This window comes from Mytilus trossulus, chromosome 6 (assembly GCF_036588685.1).
Source record: "Mytilus trossulus isolate FHL-02 chromosome 6, PNRI_Mtr1.1.1.hap1, whole genome shotgun sequence".
Taxonomy (NCBI): domain Eukaryota; kingdom Metazoa; phylum Mollusca; class Bivalvia; order Mytilida; family Mytilidae; genus Mytilus; species Mytilus trossulus.
The window spans coordinates 20,061,131-20,076,433 of record NC_086378.1 but is presented as its reverse complement, the minus strand read 5'-3'; the positions used below and the strand labels follow the sequence as shown (position 1 = coordinate 20,076,433).

Here is a 15,303-nt window from a genome sequence, read left to right as displayed (position 1 = left end):
ATTTTATAATATAAATATAAAGATAACATACATACATGTACTAAACAAAAATTTTGTTTTACAAAAAAAGGGGGGGATGTCTGGAGCTTATAAAATTCAAAACTCAGAAGATTTTGCCACTAGCTGATTTTGATAACCAATATAACAATCTATTTATGTTGAACCATGGAAGTATTATATTGACAGGAACTACAACGATTTGTTAGCACTTATTTATAACCCGGGGAGCTCTGTAGAAAAGATATGGAAACTGACTAATTAGTATGTTATCGTTAATAGCCCTTTGTGTCCATGTGTGATGCCGCCGTCCTAAATTGACCAGACATACTTCTTATCATCACGTGGTTTTTATTGCGAAAGGTTATCTCTAATACCTGTCGGAAAACCCCTTTGTTTATTTCAATCTCGTCTGTGGTCTTTCAGAATTATTCAATTTTTCAAAACAAATCGACTAATGTACAAAACAAGAAAATCGGACGAGAACTTTGAATACTACAACGTTTTGAAGTGGTGAGTGACAATATTTCATTAGTTTGTGGGTTAAGTTTAAATCGTAATTAAGGTGTGTTCCGGTTACCGCCGGTTAAAAATAAATATATTTGATAAAAATAATTACTGTGAAGTTTCGAGTAGTCTATATAGTTAAGGTACTGGATAACCCTGGAAAGTAGAAATTTCCAGTTTAAAATACGAAAATTAATCGAACAAGTACCAACATCAACAAAATACAGAAGAAAAAAACAGAGATCTCACTTCGTTGTGTAGCTATTTATATAATGTTGGTTAATATCTTTTTAATTGTGAATATAAAAACTTCATGTCTACCCGCAATTGAAAGACCTTTCCGATCATATAAAGCCATGGTCAGTATTTTATCATTTGAACATGTATGACTATGCCAATATATATACTAGCCAAGATTTAAAAAAAGTCTTTATGACCCGAGTATTGTTTTCTCACAAGGACAAATCTTAAAGTTATCAACTTCTACTGTAAATCTTATACTTTATATATGAACTTAAAAAACAAGGTTTAATGTCTATTTCAAAAACGTAAACTGAAACTGTTTTACAGTGCACTTAACATATACATGTCCATGAAATCAGAAATCAGTGATGTATATTTGGCAGTCAGGATATTTCATATATCAGTGGCGGATGCAGGAATTTTCGAAAGGGGGGGGTGCTAGCCCAGGGCAAAGGGGGGGTGCAAAACATATGTCCCGATTCAAATGCATTGATCTGCCAAAATAAAGGGGGGTGCGCACCCCCGGAACCCCCCTCTGGATCCGCCACTGTATATAATAATATACGTAAAGCCTTATTTAACATGGTGTTAAACCAGCCCTGGATTTGGAGTAAGTCTTATAATTGCTCTATAATAAAATTGTCTTTTTTTAAATCTTGATTAAATCGGCTCAATTTTCAATATGTACAGTCCCGAAATATGAATGAAATACATGCCACTGGACGTAAGACAAACAACTTTCAATCACAACTTATGATGTGCTTTTTCTACCCTTCAACCCTTTAAAACAAATCCAAAATAGTCTTTTTTTGTCAACAGATATGGTAAAAAATGGACCCAGACTATAACTGTCGTTTATGTGGAACTACAGAAAAGAGAACTGCTCACCACCTATCATACGAAAAATCAAAATATGCTAGAGACATTAAACTCTCACTAAACATTGATATTCAAAATGATCCAAGTGATTTTCCAAAATTTATTTGTATTAGTTGTCAATCTAAGTTGTATATATGTTGAATCATTGCAAACTAGATTTCGCAAAAAGACTTGTTTTTGACATTAGTGCCCTTGAATCTTTCTCTTTTGTTCCATCGCGCTTTAGCGTGCTGTACCATCGTACTTTAGGGAACAAACAAACATCGCACTTTAGCGTGAGACACCGTCATACTTTAGCGTAGACCATTGCACTTTAGCGTGACCATCGCACTTTAGAGTACCATCGCACTTTAGAGTCCTACATGTATAAACAAGAAGATGTGGTAAGAATACCAATGAGACATCTCTCAACCCAAATCACAGCGCATAAAAAGTTAACAGGTATAGGTCAAAAACATGGAGCCTTGGCTCACACCAAGCAACAAGTTATAATGGGCCCCAAAAATAACAGAAAACCAACTGTGGAATCTATATGAAAAAAAAAGAAACCAGAAACATGAACAAGTTACTACACCAACAAATGACAACCACTGAACAATGTCAATGGCATCTGACTTAGAAAAGGTGCATAAAAAAATGTAGTGTTTTGAACATTACAACAGGAGCCAACCTTCACCCTTACCAGAGACCGTAATGTATCATAACAATATAAAAAGACCCAAGATAAATTATCCATTGAATGATTGTACATTTGAAATGGATGAACTTGATCACAAAGACATTTAAACAACAAAAACAAGTAAGCATACAGCTGCCATACACTGAATGAATGCCAGTTTGATCTAATCATCTACATGTATGACACAAAAAAAAACAATATTAAAACTTATATGTTTCATGAAAATTGTTTATCTGGAATTTTTCTGTTGGAAATTAAATTTGTCTGGAAATATTTATTTCCACAGGATATTTTCTTGGAATTTTTAGTATTATTCTCATTTTTTTCCTGGAATATTTTTTAGAATATTTGAAATAATCTGGAAATTATTGACAACTTACAGAATATTTTCTTGAAAATCTGAGATTTTAACAGATTTTTTTTTCTAGAAATCCTTAACCTTCTATAGGGGGGGTATGGATTATTTCTGGAATAGCCCAATACGGCAATAGTGAATAATCAACAATAAGGGATTCTACACTTCAAGAGGATTTTCCAACTGAAGTGGTTCATCTGGTAAAGGTGGAAAATACGGGGGGGGGAGGGGTCCGCCACTGTCTCACCATTCCTCCATAATTATTTTTATGGTTGTGTTTCCTATTCTTATCGTTGCGTTTTGTTGTTAGCGCCTTATGACAAATCCATTAAATATGTGCATGATGTGTACACTGGTTTTGCTGACGTATCTATTATACAATAAACTGCATATCGGAATCGGTTTTTGAGATCCGGATTGGACACGACTGGTGTGCGACTAAACCCGAGACTCGCCGAGCGTTTTACACTCCTACCTAGGAGTCTACTCCCGTATTCGGAAGAAGAAATATTTAAAATTTAACTGTCGAGAGTGGATAAATATCGTATTACACGAGATTTGGTGGTGGAATCTGTTTATCTAATGATTTTCTAACAATACGCAGGCAAACTTATTCCTTCTTTGCGACTGATCTGCAAAAAGATGTGTTCTTTCTATGTGATGTCATCAGGCATGGTCGCCTTTTTTTCATGCCGTCACAATAGGAAATTCGGAGGAAAACAAGAAAATTCGACGTCATAATCGGATTTTAACCAATCAAGAACTGAGATCAAACGAAGCACACGTGGATTTTTTTTATACAATGGGTGCACTAGAAAGGGATAAATTGACTAAAAATTAGAGAAAAATATTTATAAAACTTCTGAGTAGTTGCTATTGTAGAGGGGGAGGACAGGGGATATCCTTCTCCCTTCTTCCACCCCTCTTCTCCTTTCTCCTACCCCTCTTCTCCTTATTTTTTTTTAATTTACCGGAAAAAAGAGAGATATTTTATTTTGTCATATTTTATTTTTTTGTCCAACTTTTTCTCCTTTCTCCCAGCCTTCCTCTCCTTTCTCCTACCCATTTCTCCTTTCTCCCACCCCCTTTCTCCTTTCTCCTACCCCCTTTCTCCTTGTCTCCCTTACCCCTGTCCTCCCCCTCATTGTACGTATTTTAAAAAATAACGATTTTTTAAAATAAAAAACAAATAAAATAATTGTTGAAACTTCATTTAAAAAAAACGGCTATTTTTAGGTTGTCCCGCGTAACATATTTCAGTTATTGTAACCACTAAACTATGATTTTCGTCAAAACTATTTAATATTTTGAAAAACGTGTTTTTCCATTATTAAACAGAATAGTTCCTCCATTCCTTTATGCATTTTTATGACGTTATGATGACGTCATAGAAAAAAAAACGCGTTCAATACTAAAAGGGCAAATCTGTCCCGCGGGAAAAAAAATTGGGATTCCAGATTTGAGAATCAAAAAATATTTATCTAAAATGAAAAAAGTGTAGTATTTGTATTTACTACATCAATGTTAATTTGCTTAATTTTATGAATTTAAAGACAAATATCCTGAAACATGATATATGGTAATTTATGAGCGATTTTTCAAAGGCTTACAAGTTTGTCGCACCGCCATTTTTTAACTTAAAAACGAACTCAACTCAAATTTACGTCAATTGTTTGCTTATCACTGCTCTTATAATGGTAGAATTTATGATTTTTTTAAATGTTATTTTTCTTAAATTTTCAAAAAACTGAAATACATCAATTTTCGATAAGTAGTTAAAAAGCACCGTCGATTTTGCCGAGTCTTACAAGAGTAGTCATCCCTGTTAGACTAGACCACTTTTTCCCCATAGACCCAATGTTAAAGCCGCCATTTTGTTTGGAGGAGGGAATTTTCGACAAGGGTCAAGTGGTCATTTTTTTTAATTAGTAATATAATTAAGGAAATGTTATGTTTTCTCGATTAATAATTAATTGTGACAATTAATAATATAATTAAGTATATTAATTAATTCCTCATTAACATGTAGCTTCCACATTGGTCAAATGGTCATATTGATTGATTATAGTTTAAGACCATGGTTGTTTGGTCAGTTAAAAGGCGTATCAGAATTTTAAGTGATGGTTTAATCGACCAAACATACACATACATGACATTGTCAGTACAATGAAATAAAATAATTTAATTAAGTTATTCGATCATCAAACTTTTCCAATTGATTATAGACTTTTCTTTTTGAATTTTCCTCGGTGTTCAGTATTTTGTTTTTGATGGGTCAGTAATAGATGATTAAAGATGATTGCATTTGTTAAATATGTTAAATCTAAATAGTAAAAAAAGAGATTATGGCTTCTTGTATATATTATCTTAAAGATTTGAAGATAAAGATAAATGTGTTTCCTTTTGTGCTTGCATTGTTGTTTGAATATGTTTTCGGTTTATGTTATATATATATATATTCAGTAAATAAATAAACAAAATAGCAAACAGTTTGTTTAAATCTCATTTTAATTAAAAAGCAATGACATTCATCTCTAAAAGATTAAGAAGCTACAAAATCTAGTATCCATACGGTTTTGTAATGAACTTTTCAGTGATAACTCTTTTGTCAAATACAATTTTATAATCTTTACTCTCTTTACATGTTATGATTCTACTGTTCTGTTTGTCTCTTGTAATCTTGTTCTCGTCCCAAACAGTTATTTTGTCACCTTGAATGCCATTAGTAACCATTTCACGCACTGTTTCAAAGTTGATACTTAAAGCATTTTTATAGTTTAAAGTTATACCCCGCACTTTACAAATTGTTTGATTTCCTCTTTCATCAGGTTTGTGCAACTTGTATGCATAGTTTTTTGGACCACCGGTTACAAAATGTGTAATCTTGTTCTCGGGAACTTCATCCGTAAGATCTCCGAGGTAGTCCCCTAAAGACGGCTCCCATTCACCTTCCTTCACAGTGAAAACAATAGAATCGGTATCAGCGTAGAGTACCCGCTGTCCTAGTTGTTCCAAATAACTGTATAATTTGAGTCTAGCTTGAGAAGTTGTATATGCCGCCAAGACGACGTTAGTTCTTCCTGATGACTCAACAAACTCCGCTTTATTCCTCCAACGCATTTCCACCATTTCATCCGTGACAAAGTTCACACCTGTAACTTCTTGTTGATCACTGGTCAGCATATCGAAATATATAGAAGGCTCCGATACATAATCGACCTGTGGTAAATTTGTCCGCTGTCCAAACTTACCCCAAAAACTATTTAGCATTAACTTTGCCAGTGCGCGTAACCCAGGATTTTTTTCTATCTTATTGTAGTCGAGTAAAATGCCTTCTTTTTCATAGTAGTCCTGAATGTATTGTTGCCTATGTTCCTTGGTTATACACCAACTAGGCCAACCACTTGCCTCTTGCTTCATCTTCAGAAAAGTATTTATGTACTCTGTGAAAATGCCTCCTGCTTTTGAAATGGGATCATATTGCTCAACTTCATCGAAATGCCAGACTTCATATATTGTACTTAGTATATATCCCTTATTTACTGCCATCTTTAGCTCATCTGTCACCCATGTACCGGTAAAAGACCTTTCTTCATTACCATGATGGCAGGTTATTTGCTGTTTTGTCTCAGTACATGTTCTACACAAGGAGAACATCAGTTTGTTGTTAATTTTAGCGGGTAACACTGGAATATGTAGGCCTCTAGGTGGATAAACTTTGCATTTGATTAGTCCTTCATACATCGTTAGATCATCAAAATTCTCTGTTACTATTTTAGGATGCCCTATAACAACTTTGCCCGTTTTGTTTATGTACGGATACAGCGAGGTTACATCGTAGTATTTGATAGATTCGTCAAAGGACGATTCGTGATATAAATTAAAGGCTTCTGTCCTCCCTCCTGCAAAGGCATCTCTTGGCTCTAATGGAGTAACAATATCCAAGGAGTCAATGAACTTTTTAATGTTTTCATCTTCCCTGATATGTTTGTCAAACTCACATTCCCAAATGCATGTATATGTATAGCCCTGCTTTTCAATGTGGGTCTTCTTTACCATTGTTTGATGATACAAATCCTCCATTGATAACTTATTGACAGTGTTGATGGTATGTTGTGTGTAACAGGTTGGACATCCATGCCAAAAACACCCATGATATTCCAATACAATCTTTTCACCTTCGCTGTTCTCATAAAACCCATCTACTCTGTATTGGTCAATCATCTTCTCACTACCGTTTCGAGCGTGTTGAATATCCACCCCCTTTGTTTGTGATATATATTTAATCCATTGTATGGCTTTTACAGAGTGTTTCTCTTCAGGGCGATATCCCTGTGCTGGTATGATGCCTATAGTATCAGCACGTAAGAATTTAGTGCGAAACACCAAATTACATGCAGAAGCTATAGTAATACAAGTTTCAAACGGATCAATACCTCCATCTCCAGTAGCTGATTTAGTCATAGACATAAATAATTCTCGAAACCTTAAGCAACATCGTCTTAATATATCTACATCAGATCGGCAGTATTTCAAAAGTTCCTTTTGGAAATCAAACATGACTTTCGCATTAGTTTCATACCATTCAAGAAAGTTTTCTCTGTCCTCTGATTTCATTGCGTCTGGGTTATAGAACTTGACATCCGGCAGTTGATTAAGAACTGTGGTCTGGTTTTCTTTTCTGTTATACAGATGGGGAAAGTATCCTTTCTGTAGTTCTTTAATACCAAACATTTTAGGCAGTTTTGACAGCGCCATGGGTAAAAAATTAAGTGAGTCAATCATACGTATGTTGCATGATGGGACTTCAATAGACATGTTTTTTGCTCCACTCGGAACAATCTTTGGGAGAACACCGTTCTGGTACAGGTATTGTAGAATGGGAAAAGAATCATATCCTTTGAAATTGTGACAGATCACTGTGGCTCCATTATTTTCTCCAGAAAAAAGCCATTGACAAAAATCATATGTCGTATTCATTCCACTGAAAATAAGTTCATTCTTCCCACAATTTTCACACACACTAAGTGGTGTCAGATCCTCTTTTAAACACTCTAAGCATACTTGTTGTACAACGCATAAGTTTGGTTTGTGTTCATAAGTTCCACATTTAGATTTTTTACAATTCCTGCATTTCGAGGTGTCTCGTTCTGGTTTAAACCCGTCTTCACATTCAACTAAATCGTCTTGAGTGCATTCGAAATCAAAGAAAATATAAACTTGGTTTTTGGTGTCATCCTCATCTACAGTGTCCATATCGTCATTTAGAGTGTTTTCTGTAAATTTGTCACCTTCAACCGGCAACATGAAACAGAGATGTCCAACTTCGTAGAAATCTTTACAAGTCTTGCAATATATCTCACCACATATATGTTCTTTTTTGTGCATTTTCTTATTAATAGTTTGACTGCAAATCTTGCATCTAATGTATGATTTGCATGTAGAGTTTCCTTTCCTGGTAGTCTGTGCATGTAGTCTATAGCATTCTTCACCATTGAAATGACGGTTACAGTCGTTACAGTATATCCAGTCGTCATCTTTTTTATCGTGAATTTTATGGCATGATGTACAGATGTTATTGCAACGATGTTCCTCTTTATGCTGGTACCCCTTTTTGCATGTGTGACAATAATAACTACGGGATAAGAAAGCAGGCATACTAGTAATCACATCAAAGTGTTCATCGTGAAAATACAAATAAATCTTTTTTTCTGCCTCTGGTCCTTGGAATATGATTCCATTGAAGTGTTCTTTTGAAACAACGTGTATTTGATATTCTGGCATCACTGCTTGAAACTTTTTGATTTCTTCAATTCCACATTTATGCAGAGGAACATGTGCAAGAGTATGTAAATCAGTTGCTAGATGTTCTTGAATTTTTCTGCCTTGACGAATACTGTTCCATTTATCAGATTTGTCTAGGTTTGCTTTTGCGGTAACTAATGCCCTGGCACAACATAGATCATCTCTATTTCTTATGGTAAGAATACATTGCTTAGTTTTCATAAATCGCTCAAGATCAACGTATTTTCCTTGATTTCTTGTTCCACCAATTGGGAGTTCAACGTGTGTCATCTCTATTTCAAGTGAATCATCCAATACAAATTGTTCATACGACTGCAATACCCTCTCTATTTCACGTAGTAATGTTTCAACGGACAATTGAGATACTTTCATAAACGGTATTGTTATAGGAAAGTCCAACTCAGGACATTGAACTGACAATCGGATAAGATCTGTTGATTGCATAAACTCTGTTATGTTATTGATAATAGATCCAAACAAAAGTCGTAAAGTTTTCAAAATCTGTGGTAAATCCTGCACTTCTAATTCTTTGAATGATACTTTGTAACGAGTCGTTGTGGTATTGAATTTAGGTATAGGCTGAGTTGACAGTACACGTAGGTCATAAAACTGTTCCGGATTGTCTTTCCTTGTGATGTGTCGCTTTAAGACTGGGTTTTCATCATTCGTGGCTTTTCTTTTTAATCCTCCTCCTGTCTGGGTATGTTTTTCTTCTGTGTGACGTTGTAGATTATCAATTCTTGAAAACAATAGACCGCATGTTTTACATTGGAATAAAGACCCATCCTGATGTCTCAGCATGTGACGATCCAGATTATCCCTTCGGCCAAACGTTTTCTGACAAATTGTACATGGAAAAGTATCCTTATGTCCAAATTGTCGACGATGATTGATTAACATCCCAACTTTAGAAAATGATGCACCACATTGTTGACATTCAAATCTATTAGGCATCCTTCTTTCCTTGTTGTTTAAATGTAAAGGAAAGGATTCTGAAAAAAAACAAATTATCTTAAATACTAGTATGTTTACCCATAATTCCGTATTATTAAATATTGATATATAAATTGAAACACTGGATAGATATATCAGTTTACAGCTGCCTTCGTGAGAGAACAGATGGACGATAAAACGTGTCCCGTATGTAAACTTCAATTTTCTAGAAAAGACGTTATGATGCGACATCATAGAAACAAACATGGAATCGCTGAACCATATCCGCAGACCAGTCATGAAGACCCGCCGCCGCCGCCGCCGCATCAGAGGGAAGGAACATCACCGCCGCCGCCGCCGCCACCGCCGCCGCAAAGGGGGGACCAGCAGCTACCGCGTAATGAGGATATGCCGCCGCCGCCGCGTGATGACGATACGCCACCGCCCCGGAAGGCGGAAACAGAACACTTTGTTTTTAAACATCCATTCACGATGACGGTAAGCGGACCAACATCATGTGGCAAAACATTTTTTGTGAAACAACTTCTTCAAAATTTAAGATTGATACAGCCCACTATTCACAGAATACTATGGCTATACAGACGTTGGCAACCACTCTACGACGAAATACAAAAGACGGTTAGACCATATGTTGAATTTATACAAGGGATACCAGTTGATTTAGAGAAGGATAGCTATATAGACCCAAGTGTAAGAAATATGATAATTTTAGACGATCTAATGTCAACATCAGCAAAAGATCCTAGAATCACTGACTTGTTTACGGAAGGTAGCCATCATAGAAATCTATCAGTTGTAGTACTAAATCAAAATCTTTACTTCAGTAAAGATCCTACACAGAGAAGAAATTGTCACTACTTGGTATTATTTAACAACCCTGTCGATAAACAACAGATAATGACTTTAGGCAGACAAATGTATCCGGGAAAAGGACTATATTTTTTTAAAAAATTTGAAGAATCAACTAGTCAACCATTTGGCTATCTTTTTCTGGATTTAAAACCAACGACACCCGAAACGAACCGACTGCTTCGAAACGTTTTACAGCCACAATCAACAAAGACCAAAGAAGTCATTCCTACTTCAAATGATATAAGAACAGTTCAACATTCACCCATTCCTTATTCTTACGAAGACAGTCCTGGTGAACAGACGTATGACAACATGCCCTCCTGTGACGATTGTGGAGTAGTGCTTGACAGCATGCATGATTTACAAAGACATATCAAACATTGGTGTCCAGAAAACGAATATTTGAAAAGGAAAAGAGACAACGAAGACCTAGGAAATGAAAGTCCTTCAAAAAAGTCAGCCTCAGAATGGATTAAATATGATAGTGGTTCAGACGATAGTATTGAAGATGTTAATATGGACGACAATGAAGGATATAAAACCCTATTACATGAAGCCGTTGATACAGCGAAAGATACTTGGGATAAAAAGTATGACAAGTACGTGAAAGAGGGTATGAATGAGGAAGATGCAATTCAACGAAGCAATGAAAAAATAAGCCATATTGTTCAACGTCAATTTTTTAAACGCTATACTGAATTGTTGAAACTGATCGTCCCCCTGGAGGAAAGCAAAGTACACTCTGCCATTGTACAACAAATTCAGGATATTGCTGAAAACGATACAGATTACGACACTCAAATTCGACGTATTCTCATGAAAAAGCGACATCAATTTGATGAATTATTTGATGACGATTACTTTGAAATGAATACTGATACTGAGGATAAAGACGATGAGGATGATGAAGAGGACACTGACGAAGATATACAAGAGGAAGACTAGTCCTTTATAACGTACTGTATAACACGGGTTTCATTATATCTATTTTGATATTTGTGTTGACAACATGTCTGCATGGGAGAAATATCTAAAGGAAATTTACTTCATTCCATCAAATCCTGCTAGTTTTTCTGGACCAGACAAACTTTATAATTATGTACAAAAAGAAGGGAAGTACAACATTAGTAAATATAAGATACGAAAATGGTTACAAAGCCAAGAACCATACAGTTTACAACGACCATTAAGAAGACCACAGAATAGAACAGAAATTGTTGTTGCCGGCATAGATGACCAATGGTCTGCTGACCTTATGGATATGGTGAAGTTTTCAAAATACAACAAAGAATATAAATATGTTTTGGTAGTCATCGATGTGTTTTCAAAGTATTTATGGTTACGAAGACTAAAAGATAAAAAAGGCGAGTCCGTGGCAACTGCATTTCAAGACATATTTAAAACAGGAAGAGTTCCAAATAGAATAAGAACGGATATGGGACAGGAGTTCAAGGCAAAGAAAGTTCAGACAGTTATAAAAAAGGAAGAGATTAATCATTTTTACGCGTTGAATGAGGTCAAGGCATCAGTATCCGAGCGTGTTATAAAAACAATAAAAGCGAAAATATATCGCTACTTTTCGTACAATCAGTCTTACAGATACATAGACAAGCTTCAAAGCTTTGCAGATGGATACAACCACACTATTCATAGCACTATCGACATGGCACCCATTGAAGTAAAAAAGGAAAATGCTGAAACGGTCCGTTTATCGACATATTTGTCAAGACCACATTCTGGAAAATTGAAGAAACTTTACCACTTCAGGTTTAAACTTGGCGATCGAGTTAGACTTACACATTTGAGAAATATTTTTTCTCGGGAATATGACGAAAAATGGACGGGTGAGGTATTCACGATATCCGGACGATTCTGGAGAAGCATGACACCGTTATATCGCATCAAAGATTACCATGGAGATGAAATTTCTGGATCCTACTACCAATCTGAACTTCAACAAATAAACGTCAAAGACAATTCCTTGTGGAAAATTGAGAAAGTGTTAAAAACAAAAGGAAGAGGACCCTATAAACAATATTATATCAAATGGTTAAATTGGCCAACAAAGTTTAATTCATGGGTGAAAGCCAGTGATGTCACAGACTATTAATCTAATTGTTTTCTTTTATAATTGTATTACAAATAAAAAATATCAAATTCACAGTGCATATTATTTCGTTTTATTTTATTTTTGTACTTTTTTCTTTTCTTTATAGTATATGTATTTTCTCGAATATATAACTAATAATCATAAATAAGGTAAATATACATGAAAATCTAAACATTTCTGATGCCCTTTACGAGAAACGTTCAGAAGATTTCACGCTGACTCCTAAAAGGGCGGAGTCTCCCCTCGATAAACGAGACCATGCATGTGTAGGATCGGATGAATAGTCAGACTCATAACAGTGGACAGGTCATGTCAAGCACCAAACATCCGCTATTGGCTAAATGACCTCAACTAGAGCCTCATTCACATACATGCACGTGGAAATCTACTCTAGATGTTCATGTATATTTACCTTGAAGTATAATTATTACTTATTAAAATACGTTTTCTTCATTTATTAACTTTAGAATTTAATAACCTTTAAGAAGCACCCTTATATCAACAGAGGTGGCGTGTTGATATCTATTCCAAGGCAATTGCGAGCATAAAGGACCACACTCTCTGCCATTGGAACGGAGTTACTCTTTCTAGTTAAAAAAAAAATAGTTTATCTCCATATACATGTATCAGAATATTTTACGGTATTTAAATACTTACAACTATATTCAGTTCGAACTGACGTGGTGTTTCCTTGGAACTTTAACTCAAGAGACATGAACTCACCTGAGTTTTGTCGTATTTATAGTGGTTCGTGGACCGGTTCATTAATAGGGAAAACAACTCTGATGTTCACAAATTAAAAATCCATTTAAATACGGAATTACATAACAAACAAAATTAAATATGACATTTTATTATACTTATGTAGAAAACAATCACGGAAAAATATATAGTTTTAACACAGATCTTAATAAAAATCAACATTCATTCAGTCCTCAACCCCCTTAAATTGGACTGATCCATTTTCCACTAAAATTTACCTGTTCAGTTAAATATGTCCGCCATGTTGATAAGTCGTGTTTTTATTACTGCTACCAGAAAATCACATTTTACATTATTAAAATCTACGGATGTGTCCAAATTATCGGATAACGTTAAATATTTGTTCATGGAATTGATTTGCGTTAATAAATATCATATATTTCACATGGATTAATTTTAGTTTACAATTACTATCGTAACGGTGAGCTCTCGGTAGAAAACAACAACAAATCGGACCTGACTGTTTTGTTCAGATAGATCTACCGATTATTTCTTTAATACTTTTATATAAATTATATTACAAGTTGAATGTCTTGCATGTGTGTGTGTGTGTGTGTCTTTTGTGCTTATTAATTAATTTATTTAGTCTTAATAAAAAAAGATACATTGCAATAATCGGTCTGAAATTAGTATTTCATATGTTTATCTTTGTATTGGTATATAAACCGGTACAATCCAGTTATTGATATAGCGTCAGTTTGACATCGTCAAAATGTAAATTTGACCCAAGTTATACTTTTTGATTATATTCATTTGAAACAAATATCTCTAATTTACAATTATCGATATCACCCGACTTTCACAAACATAACAAAAGTCAAAACACCAAAATAAACGTTCACTGTCAATAAAAATAACATTTACACACACATCTATTTATACTCATGTAAACATTGTACGGTTCACTAAGTAGGTCATATATAAAAAAAAAAGGAAAATATTTTGGAATACGCTGTACATGTTCTGAAATACAAAGGATGACATACTGTTTATTCTTTAACTGATCATCAACAAAAAAAAAGTTTTGACTTGATTAATTAATTTGGTCAAACCCTATTTACCCGAGTAGAAACTAATCAATTTAATATTAATTAGACTTTGTCATCACGAAATATTTGATTAAAAACTAATCATTATACTAAATTGCATTATTAATTGTTATAACTGATTATTAATTAAGACATAATTAATTGTTGATTAAGACATAACTAATTATCAAATAAGAAAACACAATATTTCCTTAATTATATTACTAATTAAAAAAAAATGACCACTTGACCCTTGTCGAAAATTCCCTCCTCCAAACAAAATGGCGGCTTTAACATTGGGTCTATGGGGGAAAAGTGGTCTAGTCTAACAGGGATGACTACTTACAAGAATGTCGCACTTGCTTAAAAACAACGTTTCTGTCGAATTTTCGGTTTGAACGTTACGAAATATTCGCGACGTTGTGTTACGCTTACATGTACGAACATATCGCGCGTAACGCCTTAGACATATCCTATCATATATTTTTTTCACTATGTCTGACGGTATTTTGTACAGAATATTCTACAATCAGACAAAACTATATAAACCATAATTAAAAATTTTAAGATGTGCAAATCACAATGACATTGGTGTCCTGTATACTGACAGTGTAGTATATTCTTCAGGATGACAGTGTTCAATGATTTAATTGTTTGCATCTTTTTGTTGACGGTTTACCGTAGCGGTTGTTCAGGTGCAGAATGGTCGTTCGTTTAGATTAGTTGCCCTTGGAAAAACGCGTACACAATATTTTCCCAAAAGGTGTAAAGCAATTTTCAAAAACATTTTTTAATGTGTGGCAACATGTCAACATGTCATATTTGCTGTATTTGAAGATGTTTTTGATAATCAAATATCAAATGTGTATTTATTTGCCCTTGTGAAAAAATAAATTTACCAATATCTGTCTAATAGACCACAATAGATAAAAATATAGCTTGACTATACATTAGACAGGTCTGTGCCGATGATTTGCCATTAATTTTGTATATAGTGTACGGAAGTCATCGGGGTCGTTTGACCTCCAAAAAAAATAGAAACACAAAATTAATATGCTACTACGTTACACAAATCCCTGAGTGTAAATCTGATGTCAATTTATATTTCCCAATAGATGTACATGTACAATGT

At 34.5% G+C, this 15,303-nt stretch overlaps 2 protein-coding genes across 4 annotated transcripts in view; both read right to left on the bottom strand.

Moving 5' to 3' along the window:
* LOC134720907 (uncharacterized) overlaps positions 1–3,023 on the bottom strand; it is a 30,167-nt gene extending 27,144 nt beyond the window's left edge. For all 3 annotated transcript variants that reach the window (XM_063583470.1, XM_063583469.1, XM_063583471.1), the window contains exon 1: positions 2,908–3,023. In XM_063583470.1, coding sequence (XP_063439540.1) covers positions 2,908–2,910 — 3 coding nt within the window. In that variant the 5' untranslated portion in view covers positions 2,911–3,023. The remainder of the gene's footprint in view (positions 1–2,907) is intronic.
* A 2,126-nt stretch (positions 3,024–5,149) lies between these two features.
* Positions 5,150–13,083, bottom strand: LOC134720906 (uncharacterized). Its single transcript, XM_063583468.1, has 2 exons — positions 13,039–13,083; positions 5,150–9,457 (listed from the first exon to the last, which is right to left on the bottom strand). The coding sequence occupies exon 2, from the start codon at positions 9,417–9,419 to the stop codon at positions 5,220–5,222; it is 4,200 nt and encodes a 1,399-aa protein (XP_063439538.1). The 5' UTR covers positions 9,420–9,457; positions 13,039–13,083; the 3' UTR covers positions 5,150–5,219.
* Positions 13,084–15,303: the final 2,220 nt, after the last annotated feature.

Bases quoted from the DNA above. Each gene is read 5' to 3' on its own strand.
- LOC134720906 (XM_063583468.1), bottom strand. From the start codon at position 9,419: ATGCCTAATAGATTTGAATGTCAACAATGTGGTGCATCATTTTCTAAA.